This window comes from Thunnus maccoyii, chromosome 11, assembly GCF_910596095.1.
Source record: "Thunnus maccoyii chromosome 11, fThuMac1.1, whole genome shotgun sequence".
NCBI lineage: Eukaryota > Metazoa > Chordata > Actinopteri > Scombriformes > Scombridae > Thunnus > Thunnus maccoyii.
Genome location: NC_056543.1, coordinates 21,733,340 through 21,759,942, shown reverse-complemented (window position 1 = coordinate 21,759,942; position 26,603 = coordinate 21,733,340). Strand labels below are relative to the sequence as shown.

Here is a 26,603-nt window from a genome sequence, read left to right as displayed (position 1 = left end):
GAAAGAGACTAACTGAAACAATGAGAGCGTTTTGTGTGGCGCCATGAAATTGTCTGGAGGGAAAAATAAAATGATAGATTGTGCTCTCACAAATAATTCACTCAAATTACTAATTTGTAATATATGTAATTGTGCCGCCAGATTACCAGGTTGATTCTCTCAAAGTTAGTTGTTTAGCCAACCTCATCAACACTGACTGTGGATCGTGAAATACAGTCTTTACCTTTTTTATCTTGGGATCGAAAATTTGAATTTTGTGTGTGCAGGGGCCTAGTTCATAAATGCGCAAAAAACACAATAATATCTATATTAGTCAACTATTAATAAAAGTAAGTGTTTGGTAGTCAGATCAACAGTACTACCTCCTACCATAGATCCATTTTTTGGGGGGACAGGGGAAACAGCAGGGAGATAACCTCCTTAGGGGGAGATAGCAGGTCACAAGTATATGCTACATAAAGTATATGCTACATAAAAGCTGGGAGCATGAAGATTAATTTGAGCTCAGCAGTGTGTGTCATTTTTTTCTAGTAATAAATCTGTAATAAACACTGTGTTTTGGTTAGGCACCTATTCAAAATTTGAAGAATGTGTAAGGGCTTAGAACATTATGATAACATTACGATGGAAGTATATGATGGTCATTCCCATGCTCAATTGTGTCTCATAAGTTGTTGCAGCAATTTTGGGGTTGATACCATTTGTTATACAGGTTTGGTGCAAAATTTAGCCATTTTTGACCACTTGAGAAATTATAAAAATGGTCAAAAATCCCTCCAAAATACCACATTAAACCTCAGCACCCTGTACGACTACTGTGATTTGGTTTCAAAAACTTTTGACATTTGGAGATATCTTGTGGGTATCCATAGAACCCATTTTCATTCAGATATCTTGAGGTGAGAGGTCAAGGGACCCTTTTGAGAATGGCCATGGCAGTTTTTCCCTCGCCAAAATTGTGCACAACTTTGGAGCGTTAGCAACAGGTTAGCATGACAAGGTTGGTATCAATGGATTCCTGGTTTCATTTGATACTAGTATCTTCACTGTAGCTTTAAATCTGACGTCCGGGCAGTGGAGGAGGTTAATGACTGATAAGATATACAGGATATGGATGCAAAATACATTTGTGGTTCAAAATTTAATATAGGAACTATTTCTAAAGGAATACTTGAACCGGGTCAAGAATAACCCGCTCTATGCTGCGAAGGGTCCGAATGGGAACAGTATGTGAGGGTTAAGTCACTATTTTTTCAGGTTGTTGCTGTCGTCGGGACTCTGTGCTCCTCCTGCTCCTCCTGCTGCACCTGTCGGGGGGGCGGGCTCAGTGATGTCACCTGAAGCTGGGCAAAGGGGAGGTGGTGATGTTCCGCCTCCATCATAGTCCGACTGCTTTAGGGGAAGTTGTTCGTCGATTCGTCTGTAAACACTCGTCTTTCACCACAGATAATATACATGGCCAGAAAAACGTGTCGTCTTCAGTGAAAACGTGGCAGTACTATGCAGAGCAGCGCCTACATGACGCTTTTCTACAGATGTTCAGGATTTTTAGTGGATTTTAAATCGTCGTCAGGACAGTGAAGCTTCCGCGGAAGGATACAGAGCAACGAGATGGGAAAAATGATACTGATGGCGCTTCTGCTGGTTTACCTGCCGACAGGTGAGGCTTTAAAGTCCACATAGTAAACACACCTTTTTCCTGAAGTTCATACTTAATCCAAGTATAATCTGTTTTATCAGTTTATTGTAGAGTGAAGCCACTTGATCAAACAATCGAAACTGGGAAGTTGACAAGTTAATTATCGACAGGTGCAAACAAGACAAGGCCGTCTGTTGTCACGTGACTTTACCACAACTACTATTTTTTTGGCCTGTTCTCTAAAATGATAACATCCATCAGCTCACGCTGACTACGGTAGTCAACATTTCTTCACAATGATGTATCAGCTGTACTCAAGGATTTGTACTCAAAGCTACACACAACAGTACATCACATTATTATTATTATTATTATTATTATTATTATTATTATTATTATGGTAAATCTGCTGTTGATCTGAAATGATAAGTCAATTATTCTAGTTGATTAGAAAATGAATCAACAATTGAATACACTTTAAAGTCATCTATCAAGATTTATCAAGCAAAAACATCAAACATCATCTGGTGTCAGCTTCTCGGGTGTGATGATTTGCTCACTTTCTCTGTTAATGAGAATAATCAATAGTTGCGTGTCTATTCAGTATTTTGCCGATTAATCTATTAATCCTTTAGTCTATAAATTGCTTGAAAACTGTGAAAAATGCTCATTATAATTTTCTAAAGCCCAAAGTGATGCATTTAAATTGCTTGTGTTGTCTGGCCAAACAGCCAAACCCCAAAATATTTCTGTTAACTATCACATGAAACACAGAAAAAAAGCAAATCTCCACAGTTAAGAAGCTGGAAGCAGAGAATTTTGAGCATTAAATGTTTAATTGATTATGAAAAGTTATTTTTCTGTTGTTCAAATAATCTATTAATTGACTATTTGTTTCAGCTCTGTTTCTATGTGTAGTAAACATTTTGTTGACAATGATGTACAAGATTCTTATGTACTTTATTTTATCTGAGTAGGACTGTGACTAATGGTTCTTTTGTATTATTGATTGATCAACTGAATGTTGATTTTTGATGAAAAACAGAAAGTCTTCAAGTTTGAGGGGCTGGAATCAGCACAAATTTCATGAAAAGCGTCTTAAAGTAAACTTAAAATGGTTGCGGATGAAATTTCTGTTGATTGAGAAATAGTTTCAGATCAACATCTTAAAATTTCTGTGAAAACAGCAAAAGCAAATTTAAGCTATTAAAGAAGGTTAGATTTGGTGTCAGATTTTTACAGGTCTGTGTTGTTGGTCCAAATGGTTCATAATGGTCGTAGTTTTTAATTTAGCTCAGATTGTCTGTGTTTTCTTACCTACATCCTTGAGTGTCCATTGTTGATGATGTGATTTATGAGACTTGGCTGTCAAAATGTTTCATTGTGATTAACAAAGTATTCTATTTTTCTATTTGGAGACATTAATCAACTGAAGAAAAACTACCAACACGTCACAATTTTGGACGACTATTTCAAAGAGAGAGATTTTGACCTTAGATCCTAACTGATACTTTTCTCAGTTATAAGAGGTCACCTGTCATTAGCTTATTATCTTAAACTCTACACCTGATCATGATTGACAGCTGTTATTGCTTCTAATGTTATAGTAAAATATGTGCACAGGTAACGACTTCTGGAGTAAACTGTTAACCAGTCTGGTCAGATTCTTATCAATCCAGCATTCAGGAGCAAAGCCTTGACACAAACACACAAGAGGTTTTCTTTGTAAGTTACACATGTTAACTTCCATCTCATCTCATTCTCCGTCCTCCCTATTTCAGAGCTGCTCTCCATCCAGGTGAACGTTCCAGAGACTGAGAGGTTTACGACTCTGTTTGCCTCTGTGATTCTGCGCTGCGACTACTCCACTTCAGCGAACCCTCAGGATGTCCTGGTCACCTGGAGATACAAATCCTTCTGTAAAGACCCAGTGCTTGATTACTACTCCACAGGTGAGACTGCAGGTGGAGGGAGACCACAGCATATAGTTAAAAAAAAACATAGCAGTGTACATAAAAAATGGTAGTTTACATAGACAGTGATCTTTATCACAATAGTCGTACTGTTTGGAGAACTGAAGATTAGTTTCGTTTCTATGACTACCAGTGTTGGTTTGATCCTTTTATATCATCATGGACATGAATTACCAAAACAGCAAATATTCTGGTTATTTGCTTCTATATGGGTGTTTGGCAGTTTTAAATCAAATGGTAAACTTGAAGGTTTGAACTTTAATGAGAAAACATTTTCAATGGTGGGAAAGTTGCCACCGACACCCGGTTCGTAATACTCATAATACTGCAAATGCAAAAGCTTTTATCAGTGGGCCATAGGCTCAATCACCATTGTGTTACCTCATTCAGCAATAAATAGTGACTTAACAGACATTTATTAAAATGAAAATCTTCAAAATTATAAATTTAAGTTAATCAGCTGGTTGTTGCAGTTACACACCTGAAGGATTGAGTCAAAATGCCACAGATGTGATGGAGGTTTGAGCTTTGAGGAAAATGCTAATCTTCCGATCTTGGAAACAATTAGCATCTTTCATCCTTGTGTCGCTCTGTTTCTGAAGCCTATCAGGCCGCTCTGCAGCTGGGTCAGGACCCGTCCAATGACTGCCCAGACCGCCAGCGCACAGTTCGCACAGTGGTGCAGAAGAGAGGCCTTAATGAGCCCATACTGGGAGCAGACTACAGAGAACGCAAAATTACCATTCAAAACAGTAAGTGTGAACCCATCATAATAACAAGGTTGCTATGAACTGTCAATAAAGTCTCTCTTTCTCCACTGAATTGTGATCTAAGAAGATTTTAGGACACCAAACAAGTTGCATAAATCTGCATAAAAATAAGGAAAAATTTGTATAAGTATGTTTTTTTTTAATTCAGAGTTTTTATTGTAGTGAACATATGTTAACATAGAAATATTTGCCAATCAGTGCACTATTTTGCCTAATTAATGGTCTTGTTAGCAGAACTGGAGAAGCTAAATTGAGTATATATTGTTCAGGAAAAAAGCAACTAAAACGAGATTTTGTGGCTTTTTTTGAATATCTTTTTCTTTTCATAACATTTTATTTGGATTTTGCTAGTTCAGAAGATATATGTTGACATTATTGTTTTATGTGTCAACAGAGGCTGACCTGGTCATCAATGAGGTGATGTGGTGGGATAATGGTGTGTACTACTGCAATATTGATGCACCTGGTGACACGACAGGGGACCCGGATCGTGAAGTTAAACTCATTGTGTACCGTAAGTTACACTCAAAAGTCACATGGAGCTTAAATATCATTTCTGGGGATAATGTGTTTGTGAACTAAGAAAGAGATTGAATTATCAGTAATTTTGTGACCTCTGACCTGTTCCAGACTGGCTGACCGTCCTGTTAATCATCATCGGTGCCCTCCTGCTCATCATGCTCTTCTGCATATGTTGCTGTCAGTGCTGCCCGCAGAAGTGCTGCTGCTATGTCCGCTGCCCGTGTTGTCCACAGACATGCTGCTGCCCGGAAAAAGGTACAGCACATGCTTTTTTTTTGTTTTTTTTGTTGTTTTTTTTCCACAGCTGTTTATGAGGCAAATTGACATGAGCAAGTCAGGAGCCAGAAAGTTCAGTACTCTTTCAGTGTGAAACCATCAAACTACATCACACTTTACAGTGCTTGAGCAAAGTTTTTCTCTTGTGACCTGTGATCTCTTCTTCACATATTTGAAATCTTTATACCACACTGGGATCATTTTAGTGTAAGTTAACATGAGGTCAGGGTCTGCTATTGGCACTGGCACCTGAGTGGATGTAACTGAGAGTGGAAGTCATGAATTTTATAATGACATTCATGAAGAAAGTGTATTTACTGTGATCAGTCCACATAATCGGGACAGTATCAGCCTTCTTTTATAATATTAACACAGTAAATAATAATCTAAATTATTGTATACAACACTCTAGTTTTAACAGAGGTGTGCTGTTTTGCCATTACATCTGGAAATCGGACACTGTTATGTTGGTATTGATGAACAAAATGCCTTTGTCAGTTATGTGACTTAAACCTGCTTTTTCCAGAAAAAGCTGCCTGCTGCAAACAACACTATTAGAGCAGTGAGATTGAACCAAAACAGTATAGTTGCAACCAGAAAGCTGAACAATGAGCTGAAATTGGCTATAAAGTATTTTGTTTATATATAATGTATTAATATAAACTATTTATTTTTTATTTTGGTATTTTGTCTTATGTTGCCTTATTATTTCATGACTTGTGAAAGATGTTATTTAACACATGAACACTAAATGTGTTGTGTATATATAGGTGTCTAATCTGTAATGTGTAGAAACAAACTTCCTTTTTGTTTTGTTTCATACCGTGTAATAAGCAGCAATGGTTTGTGTTTCTTGAATGTCAGCTGTAAGAAGTCTTTATCTACATGTGGTATCTTTGTGTGTCACATAATCTCATATGAGATGGTCCATTTCAATGATATGACAGAAAATTTTAAAAATTCAAGTACAGTATTGTAAGTTTAACATGTGTCTTATTGATTAAAGCAGAACCCTATACAATGTGGATCATGTTTCATATTTGCACTTTGCAAGCATCAGTAAATTCAGTTTTAGATCATTATCTGCTGCTTTTGAAATTATGAGAAACTGTCAAGTGGTGCAGGATCTGATAAGCATAGAAGCGTAAACACAAAGTGCATCATAGACAAAATGGTTTAGAATAGAATTTGTACTCATGCAAACCCATAAACCAAAATCTACTCCGTCATCACCGATATCAGAGTTGAGTCACACAAATGACCTTTAACCGTCTCTCTTCTCAGCTGTGATGCAGCACCGGATGATGCGACAGGCTCAGAAGGCTATGGCTCCTTGGATGCACGGCCAACCCATTTATGCTACCATTAGCTCCAATGCCTCCTCTCAGGGTGTCCCCATACTGTATTCAGGTGAGTGACACAAAAGCACAAAGGACTTATTTTAATGCTTTATTGAATACTTTGTTGCTCAATTCTTGCCTAGACCCAAGATCGTGTGTTTGGTTTGGTTTCAGAAGTGGGAAGACACAATGAAAAAAAAAAACAGAGACTATGAATGCTATTTCCAGCATTTATATATTACATTTATATCAATCCAGCAAATAACACACTATAACTCTGGTTATCATGCTATGGATGGTAGACCAACAATACAAATCCATGTAAATTGCTGTATTAGGCTTTTAATGAACTAAACCCACTTTCTGATAGATGTTATATTTGAATCTTTACTACAGAAAGAGCAGTGTCCTTTCATGGCTTGTCTTTGATTGATGTTCAGTTCTTGCAAGTTCTTTTATGAGAATATTAACTATAAATTAAAATATTGATGAAAAAGATGTTTTTTGTTTACCCAAAAACATGCAAAAGAGATGACAGTAGACTTGTGTAGTGTCTGCAGATCTTTGTGTCAGACGGCATACAGGCTCTGAGGTTTAGGGCAGCCTGTATGTAGCCTGAGAGGTGAAAACCAAGTCTAAAAGTTCACAAAGAACTCACTGTTGCTTTTTAAGTTGGTGATGGTAATAATTGAAGGCATCTCAAATGAGCTGATCAACATTTCTAACCACACTAAAATAAATGTTTGACTTTTGTCCAGGCTAAAATATCTCAAAAACTATTGGATGGATTGCCATGAAATGTTGTACAGACATCATTGGTCCCCAGAGGATGACTCCTAATGACTTTAGTGATCCTCCAACTTTTCATCCAGTGACACTGTGAGGTCAACGTTTGTGGTTTTGAGCGAAATGGCTCAAAACCTTTTGATAGATTTCCATTGACATTCATGTCCCCTTCAGGATGAATTGTAATAACTTTGGTGACCATTTTCATCTAGCGCTACCATCTGGTCAAAAATTCTGGAAATTATACACCCTTGTTTAGACTGATCAATATGTAATTAAGATTATTCATGTCTCCCCACTTTCTGTTTTTAACTGAGCTCACTGTCACTTCGGTTTCAGGCTCGTACTCGGACCACCCTGTCAAACAGAACTTTGCCATGGCTCCCATGCAGCTGTCACCCATGGCCCTGCAGCAGCAGCCCCCTCCTCCTCCTCCTCACCATTACCACATGAACGGCAGTGTGCATAGCAGTGTTCAAGGCACCAACCAGGTGTTGGACTACCTGGAGAACCAGGTGAGGGGGCTGGATGCAGGACCACCTCCAATGGCTTCACGTGTTGTCCAAAATATGCCGCCATTACAGTCTCATCCTCAGCCCCAGCAGGCTCCTCCCGCAGTTCCCTACAGTCCCGGGCCTCCGAGTATGTTGTCAGCCCTGGATGACATGGGGGTGAGAGGGATCGAGAGAAGGGTGATCACCCTTCCTCCTATCATCCAGCGCGGACCCAGCTTTTCCTCACGCAGGGGGCCTGGAGGTGGAGAGGGAGTCAGGGGTGTCCCCAGAATGTCTAGCCAGTCCAGTGGGAGCACAATCCCCTCGGAAAGGGGCGTCCACAGAGACAGTCGTAGATACAGAGACGTCTCTCCTCCCAGGCGGGGGATCTTGCGTGATTACAGCGACGACTCCGACTGGGATAACAGGCGAGGGAGAGCGCCACACAGGGGCTCGAGAAATGAGAGAGGAAGCTCAGCAGGGAGGAGAGGAGGTGGGTCCAGGCCACGAACCCACAGTCGTGATGACCTGATGGAGGAGCTGCACAGCAGAGCAGCACGGAGGGAGAGGAGCTACTCACCTCCTCAGCGTCGCAAAGGGTCCTGGAGCTCAGATGAAGAGGACAACAGGAGAAGAAGGGGAGGGAAAGGGAAGGATTGGCCAGAGAAGCCCCCTAGCTACAACTCCATTGAGATCCAGCCTGGACACGGTAACGGGCAAAGGAACTACAACCATCTTTATGTAAGATCCACACACAAACACACTCTGTATAAATAGTGTGGTGAGAATGATTCTCTTTGTGTCATTTTTCTATCTCCACTTAGTTTCCTTTTCTTTTTCTAGTTTCGACTTCTTTCTTTCGTCATTTGTTAGCCATGCTATCAGTGAGCGATGGCAATGTCAGTTGTTTGGTTGGTCGGTCCCACCACTTTGTTCCAGGCTGAATTATCTCTACAAATATTAGATGATTCCCATAACGTTTTGCACAGACATTCACGGTGCCCAGCAGATGAATCCTAAAGAGTTTGGTGATCCCCTGACTTTTCTTCTAGTGCCACCAACAGGTCAAACTTTTCACTTCATGTGAAATATCTCTGCATCTACTATATTGATGAGCAAAATTTAGACATTTACTCCTGATTAATTGTAATAACTTTGTTGATCTCTTGACTTTTCCTCAAGCACCATCATCAGGTCAAATTTTGAAGTCCAACACTTTGGTCTATGACCAAACACCTGCTAAACTAATTACGTTCCCATCATCTTCAGCTATACTTTTTGTTTAGTGCTAATAAGCATGCTAAGATGCTAAACTAAGATGGTGAACATGCTAAACATTGTCATTATGAACATGTTAGCATTTAGCTCAAAGCACCACTGTGCCTAAATGCAGCTTCACAGACTACTAGCATGGCTGTAAATGAGTAGTCTTGTTTATTTCTTCATCTTTTTGGTCTCTCATTCTTCTTATGTGTGTTGAATCATCTCCTGCTTTAACTAAACCTTGCCTCTGTCTCTTTTCTCTCCTAGGATAGAAGTTCCCATAGCAGCACCAGCGTAGTCATCTGAAGCATTTCTTTCTTTTTGTTTTTTTCCTGAATGTTTCCACAACGGTGAAAATGAAGACAGACACTAGCTTAAAGGATGGGTTTGCAGTTTTTCAAGTGTTTTCCAAAACAATAGTCAGGTGCCCAAATGAACACTGAAATAGTTTTGTCTTGCTGTAATCATTCCTCCTGTTCATACTGACCCTTACAAGATCCCCTCATAATTAACTTTCAGTGTAAGTGATGGGGGACAAAATCCACAAGCCTCCTTCTCGGCAAAGATGTATTTAAAAGTTCTCATATAGGCTTCAGATAAACTTTTAAATGCATTTATACTCAAAACGATGGCTGTGGATTTTGTCCTCCATTTCTTCCATTGAAAGCGCAGTTGAAGGGATCTTTTAATGGTCAGTATGAACAGGGGGAATGATTACAGCAAGAAAAACATGTTTCAATGTTCATTTGGGCACCTGACTGCTGTTTTAAGACAGACTTGAAAAATTGTGAACCCGTCATTTGAATCTATTTGCTCAGTGTGCAAGGATGTAGTTGTTATAAAGTTGTTGTTGTGACATTTGATAGTGAGTCCTGAAAATGTGTGTATGTAGTTTACTCTTGATGCACTGTATGTAATTGCTACAAAAATGCCTTTTTTTTTTTTTTTACATATGAAGAATCGTTATATTAAATGTTGTAATTTGTGTGTTTTTCTTACTGGTGATGGATAAGTGTATTCTGCATTTGGTGTTTGTGAAGTAAATGTAAACATTTAACAGTTTAACCAAACAGATTGAACATGTTATTTGTGTTTGTGCAGAGAATACACAGTGTGTAATCCTGGATTTTTTTAAAGTCATTTCTTATTTTTGCATAATCACATATATTATTTAAAGTGGTTCTTTTTCTATCTTCATCCATAGTAACATTATTTGTAGGAAGGTGGATGGAGTTAGTGGACATCACTGACTCAGTCTGAAAACTTTGCATCAACGCCAAACATAATATTGATTTCGCAATAATATTGTTTTTTTTTTTTTTTTTTTTTTTTTTTTGCTTTTGTTATGAACAAAAATAGAGGTGTGCTGCCATCAGATGTGTACTGTATCTCTCTATATAAAGCAAGGAATCTGTCTGTCGGTATATATGTGGGTTTGTCCTGTCCTTGTCACGTGTCTCGAGAACCGTTCATCTGATCTACTTCATACCTGGCAGGTGGATTGCTGGGGAAATGAGGAAGTGCAATGTCGATGTGTGAAGATATTTGGATGAGCGGTTCTTGAGAAATATATAAAAATACCTCATAAATGACGTTGATTTGTTTACAGACAGCCCCACATGGTGGTCAGAGGTGGGATAACATCCGTAGTGATGAGAACTACCATAGGGGATGAATTGAAAAACTTAATAGAATTAAGCTCTGTGTGTTAGGTGTTAAGGGAGCATCGGTAAATTGTAGGGTCTCCCAATAGCCTGCATGTGAGGCGTTTAGGGGAGGAGCACAACTCTAGGTATTGAGAAATCATCCCATCCCGAAGAGGCACGTTTTGAATGGGCACTGCACTAGTAATGGTAATTTTGGTAGTCTTCAAACATCACAGCGAAACACCAATTTATTGATCCGATAGATTTGAAATACATCTACGACCAGACAGCTCATCGACTGCAAGATAAAAAATGAGGCTCTAGGGATACAGGTCGAGGTGCTGAGAGCTCACCTCCTTTTCTGCAGAGCAACACATTGCCTACAAGGAGGAAAAAGTTAATGAGCTTTCCACCAGGCTGGAGGCAGAGACCAAAGAGAACAAGTTTCTGTGGAAAAAGGTGGAGCGCCTGACCAGTGAGATTCAGGGTGGGAAGGCCAGGAATCTGAAGCTCAGTGATCAGCTGCAGCAAGTAAGAGACACCCATGAGGAGCAACTTGAGACAGAGAGGAAGTCTCATGCTGAAAGGGTGAGCGAGGACGAGGAGATGCTCAATAAACTGAGGGCTGAGCAGGAGGCCCTCCATCAAACCATGGAGCAGCAGTTGGAGAACATAAAAACAAGACTTGGGGAACAGACCTCCACCAGCCTTGAGCTTGCCACTCAGCTCCAGGCTGAGAAAGAGGCAAGAATGACTCAACACTCAACTGACACTCCTACACTGCTGTGACTCAGCACCCCCTGTTTCAACATAAATACTCCGTATGATTGTATTTTATAGTACTGTAGTTGTATTGATGTATTATTGAGTTGTTATGTTTTCTTTTCCATCTGTTATCACCGTCTTCATAACATACAACAAAGTCATTTACAGAACAGAAAATGTTCTGATCTGTAATGGTTGTCCAAACAGAAAATGAGAATCTCCTATGCTGGCACGCCATCAACATTTAAAGGATTGTTCAGAGTGAATGACTACACATTTTATCTAAATATTGCAGTTGAATGATGCACTCAATCAAGGGATTATAGCAATTTTTTGTCATATACGCATTCTTACAAGAATTTGGCCAGGTCATATTGGAAAATAATAGGCTTATTGAATACCAAAAAATAAACCACTTAGCTTTTTACAGGTTCAGTCAAATTGGGTTATGTACCAAATTTTGAGAACATTATATTAAAGTTGTAGCCTACATGTGGAGAAGGAAAAAAAATTGCTACAAATACAAAATGGTGGAAAATGTGTAGGCAGAAACTGGCGTGGCCTATATGACAGTCCATGGTTGGACCAAGCAATCAAGAAAAAAGTAGTTTCTACACTTCAAGGTTCAAGAGTTTTGAGGTAAAGCGTTAAATGCTAAGTGTACATATAGTGGCCCCATCTTCTTCCTCTTCCTGATTAATTGGCCTTAATGAACTTTCCACCAAATTTGACTGAAATCTGTTCAATAATTGAAAGATCCTCTCCAACCATGATGTAAGATGTATATAAAATACTCTACTTTGAATAATTATTTGTGTCTGATATGGTTTTTCCACAAAAAAGGGTCAGTTAACTTGTTAAAATCCTTAAAATGACATCTAGTCCTTCTCCCTCATTTGAAATGACAGAATCTGTAAATATGTAAATATATTTCTTTTCAGAAGTTTAACTGTTGGACACATGATGTCTCCTACTTCACTATTAAGTTCATTCTCAGTGTTTGTGCACTGGAGGCTTCAAGTTTACTCATCACACTTGTGTAAGTTACATATTGGACCAGGATTGGCTTCAAACTAGTGTTTTAAATAAACCTTTTTTAGATACAGCTACTGTGAACTGGATCATTTATATACTTACACATGAAGATACATACAGAAAACCGGTAGCCAAAAGAATATACCTGGTTGCTAGTTTATTAGGTACACCTAGTTTAAACTAATTCAGTCTAAATACAACATCCATACAATAAATGCTAAGGTACCTTCACAAAGGTTATAATGTAAAGTTTGTATTGAAGCTGTATTGGAGGCTGTAGTTTCTTTTGCCGTTGAAATACATTGTGTTTTACTGAAAGCTGTCACTTATATGTTGTCCACCCCGTTTCTACTAGTGAGTATAGACTAAATATTTAATACAATCTCCAAAGAAAGATAGAAGGAAAGCTTTTAGACATTTAGTATTCCAGTGGTATCCCTGGGTCTCTGGGAAAAAATACAATGAAACTGCCGTTTATAGTGTGCTGTGTACATTGCAGTTGATAAGAAAGAGTTAGAGGCAACATAGGGACCCCAAATACTGTTAAAGGACAGGTTTTTGTCAGGTCTTTCTTAAAACAACAGTCAGGTGCCCAAAAGAACCTTTTTACTACTGTCCATTAGAAGATCCCTTCATAAGGCACTTATAATGTAAGTGATGGGGACCAGAATCCACAGTCCTCCTTCTGTGCAAAAATGTATTTAAAAGTTTATCTGAAGCTAATATGAAGCTTCAGTCCAAATGAGCCAAATAAATTAGATATCTTTCAATGTTACAAAAGTCCCTCTTTTTGTTACTATTCGTCCACCACAGCTGAACAGGTAATCATGTCTGGGGAAACAAAGAGGGAATTTAATGCTAAAAAGACTGTAAATGTGGCAGATATCCACTTGGCCCTCATCACTTACATTGAAAGCACATGTGAAGGAGATCTTTTAATAGTCAGTATGAACAGGAGGAATGATTACAGTGAGGAAAACCTCTTTAAGTGTTCATATAGACACCTTACTGTTGTTTTAAGACAGACTTGAAAAACGGTGAACGTCTCCTTTAAACTGACTCTGCCTGTACTCTCTGCCAGGGAGACCCTGGTGTGTCCAGCAGAGGGAGCCACAGGCTTTAATATGATCTGCAGGGGTCAGATGGTTTTGTCTTCTCTATGTTTCACTGGTGTTTATATCAGTGCATGACTAAGAGTTACAACAAATCTCTTTTTTCCTCAGCTGTAGGTTTTATGAAACAGAATCAATCCATGAAACTTAAACAATGGCATAAATATACCGTCAATATTATTATATAAGCGGCAGAATGACGAGCTCTTTGTCAGTAGAAGATCCATTCAAACAAAGCTATGCTGTGTTTGGGGAGCAGATGTTGAAGATGGAGGCTCTGTTTACAAAGAGGAGGGAGGAGGTGGGAGGAGGAGGTGGGGAAGGGGTTGGAGCTGTTGTCTGATTGGTGGACTCGCTCGCTGACTGACTGGGAAGTAAAACTGTCAATGTCAAAGGATCCTGGATCAGCTGTTAACTGTCTGTCGATCTTCCCCAGACATCCACAGCGACCATAAACAACAGAGACTCAGCACAGCACCGCTCAGTCCCTCCTATGCAGATTGAAGTCAGGAGCGCAGCAGCTTCACGTCGTTTTCAGGTAAGACTGGCTGGATATTTAGCCGCCAGCTCGCTAACTTAGCATTTAGCAGCTGCGCAGATTGTTCTCTAAAGAAAACATTAATTATCATTAAAGCTGCAGACGGCAAAACATAAAGTAGCCGCACACAGCAGCGTTTAAACATCCTGACCACATCTACACCACAGATTAATTAATACATTATCAGTGCATTTATATATTTTTATAAATATAAATGTCGGCGGCACCTGTTTGTCTGTGACTCAGCTTGTGTGAAGCTGATGGTCCAGCTTGTTTACAGGAGGACAGACTATCATTCATGATATGTTTGGCGTTTCTAGGTCGTGTGTCTTCACCATTAGATAAGGTAGGCAGCTGCCTGGGGCCCAAAACTAATAGGCCCCCAAACAGTTATAGATTTATTATACTATTTAGATATGAAAAACATTGAATTATGTTACTATTGTACCCCGAAATAAATTATAAAAGGTCACCAAAGCACTTAAAAATATGTTACTGGTTACGCTGCAGATTCATGTTTTACTCACAAAATATAACAATTAAAATATAACGCATTATTATTCATTAAACTATCCAGTATTGTATAAACTAGTTAGAATGAAAAGCTCCACCTTGAACAGTTCATTTAAGGACATTGTGCTGATTAAGCCTCTCTTTCACTCTTCACTGTTGAGTCAAAATGTGCAGGACTTTTTTACTAGTTTTACTTAAGAAAACAGTTTTGTGCACTTCTTCTGCCACTGCCAATACCAACATTCCCAGTTAGAGAAAGAGTGAATATAAAGCAAGACAGGGTTTACATCGGGCCCCCAGATCACTAAATCCAGCCCTGCTTGTCTTGATAGGATTATGTCTGAGATAACTTTACTGTGTGTGTTGTTGTCTTAAGGCAGCATGAACTCTCTCCCGGGAAGAGCCGCACTGTCTCTGTGCAGACGCACGGCAGCGACAGGCGGGATGAGGGTCCTCACTGGTTCCCCAGGTCACCCTGCCGGGGGCCTGCTGGCGGACAGGGTCTCTCTCCAGGCTGTGCGGGTCTGCCACTCGGGGACGAACCGCAAAGCCAGCATCAGCACTAAGAAACGGGGCTTCGACATCACCAGAAACCCCCACCTCAACAAGGTGAGCTCACTAATATGTCCTAGATCTTTTCTGAAATCATCAACACATCTATATTTCTTTTGCAGGTGCTTGAATCAAATATTAACAAAAAAGACAAGTCACATCCCCATTTTTTTTATTCTACATTGACATTTCAACCACACCAGGTCTTCCCCGGGGAGAGGTAAAGGTGTGAGCTCACCTGTATACATATGAGGATATTGTGCTGAGCTGTATTCATGTATGAACTGAGCACAACAGAAGATATTTGCATTGCTTTATTGAATATGCATGTTAGGGCTGCATTAGTGATTATTTTCACTATTGATTAATCTACTAGTTATTTTTTGGATAAATTAATAGTTACTAATAGTGTCTTGGTTTATAACATTTAAGCAAATATTGAAAAATGCCCCTCACAACGTCCCCTTGCCCAAAGTGACTCCTTTATCTTTGGGTCTAAAGAGACAAGTCAGACAAAACATGTCAGAAAAGAAAACCTGAAAATATTACTTGTTAGAAGCTGAAACCAGGGAATTTTTGCCATTTTTGCTCCCTTTATGATTAATTTGTTATCAGAATTGTTGCCATTTCATTTCTTGTTGATCAACAAATTGATTAACTGACTAACCATTTCAGCTCTAATGCATTTAAAGATAGTTGTACTAGGTATTGTACAGGTATTGTTTGATCATTCCTAGTAATTGAATGATGTTGGACATTGGGAGATGTTCTGTACATTATGAATTATGCACAGATGTGCTCACATTCTCACTTTTATCTGTGGTACCAATTATTTTGGCCCATGCAGTTTAGGATTTTGGTAATTCTGTCGGCCTGCTATCGTAAGTAAGCAACAATAATTAATGCATTCTTGAGCAAATATAACACTCAACATTGTTGTTTTAATGTAACACGTGTGGCATTATGATGGAATGTGTCTGAAAGCATTAGTTAGTCGTGAAAATGTGCAACTTTATGCTGCAAGGTGATTTAAAATCTAACAACTTCATCTGTTCTCTGTGGGGGAACGTGTGCTGTTACTGCGTTCACATGACTCTGTCTACAGACAACATGATGTCCCGCATATTATGTTGTATGGTGGTAGAACATACGTAAACAGAGAATACCGTAGAAGTACCACATAATACAGCACAGCATGAAGCTCCTATCTGAGTGAGATAGGCGAGGGGTTAAACCCCCGACCACTGAAGCGATGAATGGTCTTCCAAACATTCCTCTAATGCCTCTGTCTCTGTCTGCTTTCTCTCTGTCTTAATAAATACCATAATAAAGCCTGTATGACTTTATGACTGCCCACTTAACTTTTGCTGTACTAGTAAGGAAATGATAGTATTTTCTCGTTACAGTTGGATAGATATACTTACTCTTGCTGCAAACAAATATCTTCTGTGTAATTCATAGGTGGGTTTACTGCAGTTTTTCTAAAACTTGATTTGAACACCTTTTTTTCTGCCTTGGTAGCACTGTGAGGACAGCAGGGCGGACACTGACAAGTTTTAGCTGAGTTTATTACTTTGATTTTGGCTGATTTCAAGTTCCTTCCACTGCTGATGCTCAGTCAGCAGTTACATGTTGACTAGACTCAGAGGAAAGATTCAGGAAATATGCTCCTCTTAGATAAGAAAACAAGTCTAAGTAAAACGTGAATCTGCACATTAAATAATGAAATGTGTAGAAACACATATTTAAAACTTTATTGTTATATGATTATAGACTTTACTACCCAGTGAAAGTCTGAGTGAGTGATTGCATTTTATGTGTTTCATTGACACTTTTTTCATATTCACACTCATTTTGACACAATCGCATGATGTGATGCTGATTGACACTGAGCAGCTCCTCTGGATATATTAACTATTTAGTGAGGAAGGGTGACATTTTTACAGCAAGAAATCTGTCTCACTATACCAATCTCTTGCATAATTAGAGCTTATTTTCATTATTGATTAATCTTTAATTAATCTACAAACTAATCTACTAATCATTTTGGTGTATAAAACACCAAAACAATGAAAATTGTCAATCACAATTTTCTAGAGGTCACATGAAATATCTTAATTTGTCCAAACAGCAGTCCAAAACTCAAAATTATTAAATTTTCTGTAAATGTCAGATAAGAAAAAGCAGCTAAGTCTCAAATTTGAGAGCCTGAAACCATTCAATTTTGGGGATTTTTGCCTTAAAAGGGATCTAGAGGATAAATGTTTTTATCAAAACAAAATGGACTCATAACCATATAAATGATTCTCTTTCATCTCTTTATTGTAATCGCTGATATGATTATATTACGTTGTTTTTTCACAGTAATCCATGATAAGGTTTGAATTGGAGTCATTACAAAGGTTAATCTTGTAGGAGTTTGTACCTCTCCCGTCCACATTTAGTCTCGCTCTCTCTCTTTGTCCTTGTGTGTTGACAGTTGGTGTGTGTAGGCTGCGTTAATGACAGCCTATGGTTAGAGGTGTAACCTTAATGGGTTTACTTTGGTACCTCTTTACCTGCTCGCTCTAATAGATGTAGCTGAACTCTGTTAATCTTTGACTTTCTCTGCGGTCCTGTTCACAGTGATGTGGATGCACATGAGAAGACAATTTACATGTGAAATGTTTTCCCTCCACACTGACGTCCTCTCTCTCTCTTTAGAGTTTGTTATTTAAGGCATCAGTGTATCAGCATGTCTCCTTTTAATGACCTCTGGTTGGCAGACCTTTTGATATGCAGCTACAATTAATGCTCTTAAACAGTATGCAACTCGTGGCTGTACAGTAGTGTTGTCCAGCTGTTGAGCATTTATCATCAGAAAAACTATTTAATGGGAAAACATGCAGCTTGTGAAACAACGATCATAAGCTGGCGGCACAACTAGTAACCAAATATCAAATCCACTATCACATTTCACGCTCTTCTCTATAAACATGAATAATTTACAGTGACAGGGGTGCGTTCAGAAAACGCAAAGACCCGCAGTGAAACAAACCGACCCTTTTACGGCCAGTTTATTCTCCATGTAGGTCAGCGTTTCCTCCTGCACACTCCAGAATAAAGAGGAAGTGGAGAGAGTGATAAAGCAGGGACGAGGAAAGAGAAGTCGAGCTGACAGGGGAGTGAGTTCAGCCTCACACACTATTGGACAGAATAAATAGATTAAACCTCACACTCCCCTCCAATCACTCTTTGGGAAGCTTGCCATTGCAGAGACACTAAGCAGAAGGCAGAGAGGGGTACAAGGCTGCAAACTCAGTAAAAGCTGCTGTCAGTTATCAAAACATTTGAAGGGCTTTCCAAAGTCAGCTTATTTTGTTTGACTGGACCAGTGTGTTTTCATACAAAAGGGGCAAATAATTCCTAATTTGGAGAAAAAGCTCAAAAACACCTCTGTAGTTGGGTGTGGCTATGAGTCTGAGCCAATGTCGTACTGTGGTGACTAACACATGACTCACTGTGGTCTAGATTGTCTGATTTTCTCTTTATTTTGTGGGCGTTATGTAACCGTTCCTCTTCCACCCCGTAGGGAATGGCATTCACGCTGGAGGAGCGCTTACAACTGGGCATCCACGGCCTGCTGCCCCCTTGCTTCCTCTCGCAGGATGTCCAAGTGCTGCGTGTCATGAAGAGCTATGAAACACGCAGCAACCCTCTGGACAAGTGAGAGCAGACTCACAGTTTTACAGTAAAACATGCTAGATATTATTGTCATACATACTTACTCAAGTGTGGGGACAAAAAAGAACATTAACAACAAGTCATAGCCACACATAGTGCACATGATACCACACCATGCAGGTAGAGCAGAGCAGCACTGACCTGCAATGCATCTAAGTACTATACGACTAAGTTAACTTAAGTTCATTATTAATCTCAAGTCTGTCCCAGGACTTCATCAAATCTTCGATAGTGTGTCCCATCTGTTGCCAGAGCACAACTGGCTGTTGTTTTTTTCATTGATAGCATGATTTAAAGTTTAATTGGTGTCATATTAACTAGGGTTGGTTGATATGATTGTATAAAGTTATACTGAAGTAGCTCTCACTTTATAATCTCCGGGTGACCTTTGTTAGCAATATCGCAGAAAGATGATATCATAACACAGGTCAACATGCAGAAATAATAACCTACTTTAACAGGAGAGGATGTTGCAGCTGATGAAAATGTTGGGTTTCGGTGTCTCTCTCTCTGTCTCAGGTACATCCTGCTGATGACGCTGCAGGACAGGAACGAGAAGTTGTTCTACCGTTTGCTGACCTCTGATATCGAGGAGTTCATGCCCATCGTGTACACTCCCACTGTCGGCCTGGCCTGCCAGCAGTACGGCCTGGCCTTCAGGAGACCGCGGTGAGATAATTGCGTCCACTCTGTGTCAGTGTTGGCACTGCAGTTTGTAGGTTACACGTGCATCACAATAACACTTCTGAGCTGGAAGAGGCTTGAAACTTTCAACTCGAGAGGGAAGTGAAACACAGCTTTTCAATCTAGTGTGAAGTCACTCTTAAAACTTAAAACTTTGAGTTAGGTTATCCATCACAATGAACACTGAGTGCCTTTATAGTTAATTGTTGACAGACAATAGACTGAAGGAATAATGGACATCAATGCGTCAGTGTTTACGTACTAATTCTAAGTATGTTGTGCTGTCACATTAGGAAAAATATAAAATGAGGTATATTTAAAAATTCCAGCATGCTTACTGAAGTGGGGTTTTAATGTGTTGATAGCGCTAATGTCTGTGAATGCAAGAATAAATTCTTTAGTTTAAAGCTGCTCATAGCTCCAGTTAATGTTTGAAACTGTGGACAGTGGTGTGAGGTTACTGTAGGACGTCTCTGAAGTCTCTGCAGGTTAATTTTCAGAACTTTCTGGAAAGAATTGAAACATCAAAACATTTAGCTTAAAGTCAAAGGCAAAGCAATGGATACTAGACAGAGTTCCTGAATGGGGTTATGGTTATGGTTGAATATGATATCTTGACATGTTTATGTCAAACCTTTAATTCACTTTTTTATCACAGCTTTTTGAACTAGTGTCACGCAACTGTTGTCTCTTCTGATATGATGTTATAGTCTGTGTTGCCTTTTGTCTTGAGTACATCCTAAAAACATTTATGTCAACTACTTGTTCTTGGGATTGTCTACGTTGGGTGTTTGTGTTGTGATATTTCTTCATGTCAGACATGGTCTTGTGGGATGGTTGATGGTCTATGAAAACATCAGGGACAACAATGGAAATAAGTCTAGGACTTTATCGTTCTATTGCTGACAAAGTCTATTTTAAAATATATGAGCCAATAATCCTAAACTTAAAAGTCATCCAAATAATGAAACTTTGTCTTCTTGATGCCTTATTGTTGCACCCTGCTTGTTTACAGAGGTCTCTTCATCACCATCCACGACAGAGGCCACATTGCCACCATGCTTAACTCCTGGCCTGAAGAAGACATAAAGGTGCCCTCCTCCCTCTACACGCACAAACACGCAGCTGCTTGTGCCTGAATCATATTCATATGAGAAGCTAATTGCTAATATGTGTTTGTCTCTGTCTAGGCCATCGTGGTGACGGACGGCGAGCGTATCCTCGGACTGGGTGACCTGGGCAGCTATGGCATGGGCATTCCTGTTGGCAAGCTGGCGCTCTACACAGCCTGCGGTGGCGTTCGGCCGCAGCAGTGTCTCCCTGTGTTGCTGGACGTTGGCACCGACAACCAGGTGTGTTTGACCTCACAGCTGCAGGAATAATAAGTTTTATGCGTCTTATCTGCCTCTTATCAGTTTCCATTTGATAGATTCAATATCAGACGAATTACTGTTGTGACTCGGTAATTATTTACAGATTTACAGGAAGAGGCAAGATGGCAAGTTTCCTTTTATTGATTGACCGACTGATAATAATTTTCGGTTTAGGCACTGCTCGATGACCCCTTGTACATCGGACTGAAGCACAAGAGAATCAGAGGAAAGGAGTACGACGACCTAATCGATGAGTTCATGCAGGCCGTGACAGACAAGTGAGTAGAAACACCAGTGAGCAAAAGACACTGGAGTGATCTTGCTTTAAATTCTGACCGATCACCGTGTCGTTGTGCAGGTACGGGATGAACTGTCTGATTCAGTTTGAGGACTTTGCCAACAACAATGCATTCCGCATCCTTAACAAATACAGGAATCGGTACTGCACCTTCAACGATGACATCCAAGGTACCAGATGCTAACGTATTCGGCCACATGACTCCTGACCTCCATCCACACAACCTTCACTCACTTCCCCAGTATTCCCAGTCCAAAATAAGCACATTCTCAGAAAAAAGACACACTTACAACCAGTATTGTATAATCTAGTCATACTATTTTCCCCTCAGAGACAAACGGCCCTGCTGACCTGTGTCTCATCATATTTACAGGGTCAAGTCTGTCAAGTCTAGATCTAGATTATTACACTGTTTTTTTTTTAGCATTTCACTAATTGAGTAAAAACAATGAAAAAAAGTTGAGGATTCACTTTTTGAAATTCACTCACCTGGATTCAACAAACCACAAAATTAGCATGTTTGAACCTCTAAATAACCCATCTTTCCATCTCAAATGACCTGTATTGACACTGTATTGACTGTGCACACTTCTGTCATTCATTTTCTTCTCTCAGGCACGGCCTCGGTAGCTGTCGCCGGCCTCTTAGCTGCTTTGAAGATCACCAAGAACAAACTGTCTGATCACACCTTTGTTTTCCAGGGAGCAGGCGAGGTGAGAGGATTTCCTCGCTAACTGTCCTTAATCCCTGAGAGATAAGACTGTGTCTCAGTCCAAATTTGAATTTCGAGAAACTGGCTGAGGTCAGAGACGGTGATGCAGACGGAGAATTATCCTCTCTTTCTTTTTTTTTTAATGCCAGGCTGCTCTGGGTATTGCTCACCTGCTCATTATGGCCATGGCCAAGGAAGGCCTGAGTAGTGAAGTAGCTGCCAAAAGGATCTGGATGGTGGACTCAAGAGGTCTCATTGTAAAGGTAAGGTTTGCTCTCTCACAACCTCCCAGATATGACCTGTACTGTATGTGAAACACCAAACGGGACCATGTTGAATTTTGATAAAATGCATTTTATACAAATGTAGGGAAGAAGTCATCTGAACCACGAGAAAGAGGAGTTTGCTCATGAGCACCAGCACCTGAAGACCCTGGAGGAGGTGGTGCACACCATCAAACCCACCGCCATCATAGGTGAGTTTACCTCCCTGGAGGGTGCTACAATAAATTATTTACAGGAGATAAATGCATTGTTTCATCAAGCTTTTTGTAGAGCTAAACATCCTGAAATATCCCTCGAAGAACATTGTTGGAACTCCAAATAACCCACATTGTTTCTTTCATCTGTTTACGGTCATTCCCGACCAGTTGTGGAAAAACAGAGAAACCTGTTAAAGGTGAATTTTTTTCCCTCCGCCTTTGCTCAGCGCTATAACAACTCAGTAATTTGCTACAAATCAACTTATTCGCGCTGTTTAATCTAATGCCTTAAAGTTTCTCAAAGTTTTTAGTGAATCAGCTTGCATGTGTGATGAACTGTGATAACATGACGACAGTGTCCAAAGATAACATCTTCCTCTTCTGTTTATAAGGATTAAAGAGGAAATAATTAGAAAATAAATTTAAAAAAGACCCAGATCCATGGTTGGTTAGGTAGATTGTGATTGTAATTTTCAGCATTTTTATCTTATCCTGGTGCAGTAATTGTGCGTCACAGTAATTGACTCATTTGGTCTGAATCCTAAAAGAAAGGCCTCACATTAGAAAACAGTACCTCAAGGCAACATTATTCACATTGTCTCATTGGAGCTTGTGAATTTTAAGTCCTTGTGGTTAAAAAGTCACTCCCCTTGTCCTCTGATGTGCAGTATTCTCTCTTTGCTCTGTGTCTTGAATATGAAGGAGTGGCTGCTATCGGAGGAGCATTCACTGAGAAGATTATCAAAGACATGGCATCCTTCAACGAGAGGCCGATCATCTTTGCCCTGAGTAACCCTACCAGCAAGGCAGAGTGCACAGCAGAGCAGTGCTACAAGCTCACGCAGGTAAAGTGTGGCAAGCTGCACATTATAGTCACTGTGCTAAAGTTTCCACATTTCCATGAAAGTTTCCATATTGTGTTTAAGCTTGAGGTGTAACAAAAATGCTGACTGCAAATCCTGCCTCATTCAATATTTTATTAAGAGCTTTTGTTTTGAAAACCTGCATTGTTTTATTAGCAGTCTTCTTTTTACTTTCGCTTTTATTGAGACATCGCTGCCTTTTTATGGAACAATACTGCCCCAGCTGGTTGTATGTGGAATTGCATGAAATTGATCCATGAATACAGGTTTTGCTGTACCTTTCATTTGGCAGATATGGCCAGAATTTACACACCAGTTTTATATACCAGCACATCAAGAAATTTGATGAAATTTAACTTAACTGATGAGACATTTCCAGCCTCAGGCAGAATTTCCCAACATTTAATACAGAAACTGAACTTTACCTTTTGGTTTAACGACAAAAAGATCACAACATGTAAAAAGTAAACTGTAGTGAACACATGTTTCACTGTTTTCATGGTCAGCTATGGCTAATGCCCATTAATTCATAAGGCATCTTTAGTTGTCGGGAGTCATTTCTGTGTGAATCTGCTTTTCTTCTGTTAACATCTTCATCCCAGTACAACTTTGCTTTGTTGCTCTGTGCAGTCACAGAAATGTTGCTCCCTAGTGATTAAAAAAAAAAAAAAAAACTCCAGTGTATCTTAAAATTCACAAATTTAAATTTTTTTCATTTTAATTTTTTAACAAGGTAAAATTCACTTCATTGAGATTAAAATTTCTTTTTCAGGACAGACCTGGCCAACAATTCCTTCTGTTCTCTGTCACAGAAGTGACTCATGGTTTCTCTTTTTAACTTCTTTCTTTTGTCACCTCTTTATCTTCCATGTTCCTCCTTTTTAATCAGGGTCGGGGTATCTTCGCCAGTGGAAGTCCGTTTCAAAAGGTGACGCTGTCTGATGGACGCACCTTCTACCCTGGACAGGGAAACAACGCCTACGTCTTCCCGGGGGTCGCTTTGGGCGTCATCGCCTGTGGAGTGCGCCACATATCTGATGACATCTTCCTCACCACAGCAGAGGTACTTTCTTCAGTTGCTAATTTATTCATGGCAGTAGTGTTGTATTATACTGTATGTTAACTTATGTTAATGAGGGTGCTATTTTGACACCAACATGATTAAATAAATTGTTTTTAAATGGTTTATCCTTGGTTGCAGAAGGATTTATAGACCATATCTGTCTTATTCAGACCATATTTTAGAATCAGGAATGGTAAATGTCAACTGACAAGCATTTCCCTCGTCTCGTACGCACTCAAATCAGCATGATTTATTCTGTCCGTCAGGCGATAGCTGACATGGTAACAGAGGAGAACTTGGCTGAGGGAAGACTCTATCCTCCTCTCAACTCCATAAGAGAGGTGTCCTTCAAGATCGCAGTGAAGGTAGGTGATCTTTCCACGTGGTCAGCCTTCATTCCTCAAGCATGTAATGATGATGTTGATGTACAAACTTAAAGCAGCATACATTCATATTAACAACGGATCAAATTACTACTTGTATGTGAATGGTGTTGCTCGTAGTGATGAACCCACAGAATTATCACCTGACTCTGCAGCTCTATAAAGCTTTACAACCCACTGTGCACTTCACTGCTCGGCATCAAACAGCAGACAAAGTTGGCAGTTAGCTGGTGAACATTGTGGAGCATTTAGCAGCTAAGATACTTGATATTTCCCTCATGAGTTGTTGGCAACCAAAACAACTAAAAGGAGATGAACATAAACATAACTCTAAATTAATGCTAAAAATAAATTATTGCAGCTTTAAGATATTTTGGGCTCATAAGAGATATTGTGATACACAGATGCATAATAATACATCATAATGTTCAATGCAGAACTGAAAACTGCATTGCAATGTCAAACAAATCGTCAAACATTATAATAAATAATTTAGCCTAGATTGCAACCTGAAAATGTTGTTGACATGATGATTTACTATAAAAGCTAGAAATATAAAAGCAGTTTGTGTGAAGATGTTTATATTGAGGATTTTGGGGCATTTACAGTCTTTGGAGAGTCAGACATTTTGACATTTTTGACATTTTGACATATGCTCCTTATCTTATTGAGGATTTCCCTTTTTGTACATGAACCAGGTGTTTTTATTCTTTAATTTGATGTAGATAAAGTTCTTTTTGTAAGATATGAAAGCTTATTGATCTTTTTAAGAGATTCTATTAATTGCATTTTGTAGTGAATTCATGAAGAAAACAAAATGTTTTTGGTCAAATCTTGTCAGCTGACTGTATCATTTCTAATTGATCCAATACTCTCAATATGTATTTTACCACTTTTTCTTTTGTCTTGTTTCCCTCTCTGCCAGATTGTAAACTACGCGTACAAACACAACATTGCTTCGGTGTACCCTGAGCCAAAGGACAAGGAGGCGTTTGTGCTGTCTCACGTCTACAGTCCCGATTACGACTCGTTCACTCTGGACACATACAGCTGGCCGCAGGAGGCCATGAAGGTCCAGGATGTGTGATCCTGGTCATCTCTCTTTCTCTCTCTCTAAATGTAATATGCTGCCGTCACTTACGATTTTTGAATTGCCTCCATTCAGAAACTTTGCCAACGATTCTCGCTTTTTAGTTGTTTGTTTCTATAAATGTCCCTGGTATGTTCTCAAATGAACTTAGAGATTCAACACGCAGCACATGGAGCTCATTATAAACTAGATGCCCAATTATAAGCCAACCAACGATGCATAATATACTTGTATGTTAAGGATTATAAACTCTAAGTGTTAATATGTCAAGTTTTCTCTTTCAACACTGTACTTTTTTCAGCAACTGATATGAAGGTCTGACTGAGAAAGAAGGATATTACCTGCTCAACAGCATATCAAATAATATAAGCACATTAACAACGTAACTACACTCCATTCAGCTGTTGTAGTATTCTGTGCTCACATTGTGTCAAAATCTGAAATGCATGGAAAAAAAAACCAGTAACGCACAATGCTTTCTCTTGTCTGACACAAATGAACAGAAGACTCATTTTGAGGTGTAAAAAAGAAAAAAGATCTAACTTTCACACAAAGTACAAATTCATAGTGCCTCTTTCTGTGTGACCTCAGGACATCACATTCTCCATATCCTGAGTTAACATCTGCATTTGTTCGTTTTCAGTTGTAGAGGCCACGTGTTTAGCTTAGGACGGCAACATGTGGTTCATCCCTCCAGCTGCTTCTTCGT

General features: G+C 39.4%; 2 protein-coding genes across 3 annotated transcripts; both read left to right on the top strand.

The window, feature by feature from the left end:
• Positions 1 to 1,329: 1,329 nt before the first annotated feature.
• Positions 1,330 to 9,497, top strand: ildr1b (immunoglobulin-like domain containing receptor 1b). 2 transcript variants are annotated; one of them, XM_042426425.1, is made up of 8 exons: positions 1,330 to 1,660; positions 3,421 to 3,591; positions 4,215 to 4,364; positions 4,777 to 4,896; positions 5,013 to 5,159; positions 6,465 to 6,590; positions 7,646 to 8,541; positions 9,336 to 9,497. In XM_042426425.1, exons 1-8 carry the CDS (start codon positions 1,612 to 1,614, stop codon positions 9,345 to 9,347), a joined length of 1,671 nt encoding a protein of 556 aa, XP_042282359.1. In that variant the 5' UTR covers positions 1,330 to 1,611; the 3' UTR covers positions 9,348 to 9,497. The 2 variants fall into 2 exon arrangements, with proteins under 2 accessions (XP_042282359.1, XP_042282358.1); XM_042426424.1 differs by having other exon boundaries at positions 1,335 to 1,660; positions 9,331 to 9,497.
• Positions 9,498 to 13,957: 4,460 nt separating this feature from the next.
• Positions 13,958 to 26,153, top strand: me3 (malic enzyme 3, NADP(+)-dependent, mitochondrial). The gene is made up of 15 exons (XM_042425878.1): positions 13,958 to 14,159; positions 15,049 to 15,281; positions 18,796 to 18,929; positions 19,467 to 19,616; positions 20,647 to 20,722; positions 20,822 to 20,983; positions 21,179 to 21,282; positions 21,363 to 21,472; positions 21,918 to 22,015; positions 22,164 to 22,277; positions 22,384 to 22,489; positions 23,198 to 23,340; positions 24,248 to 24,421; positions 24,688 to 24,786; positions 25,730 to 26,153. Exons 2-15 carry the CDS (start codon positions 15,054 to 15,056, stop codon positions 25,889 to 25,891), a joined length of 1,860 nt encoding a protein of 619 aa, XP_042281812.1. The 5' UTR covers positions 13,958 to 14,159; positions 15,049 to 15,053; the 3' UTR covers positions 25,892 to 26,153.
• The last annotated feature ends 450 nt before the right edge of the window (positions 26,154 to 26,603 follow it).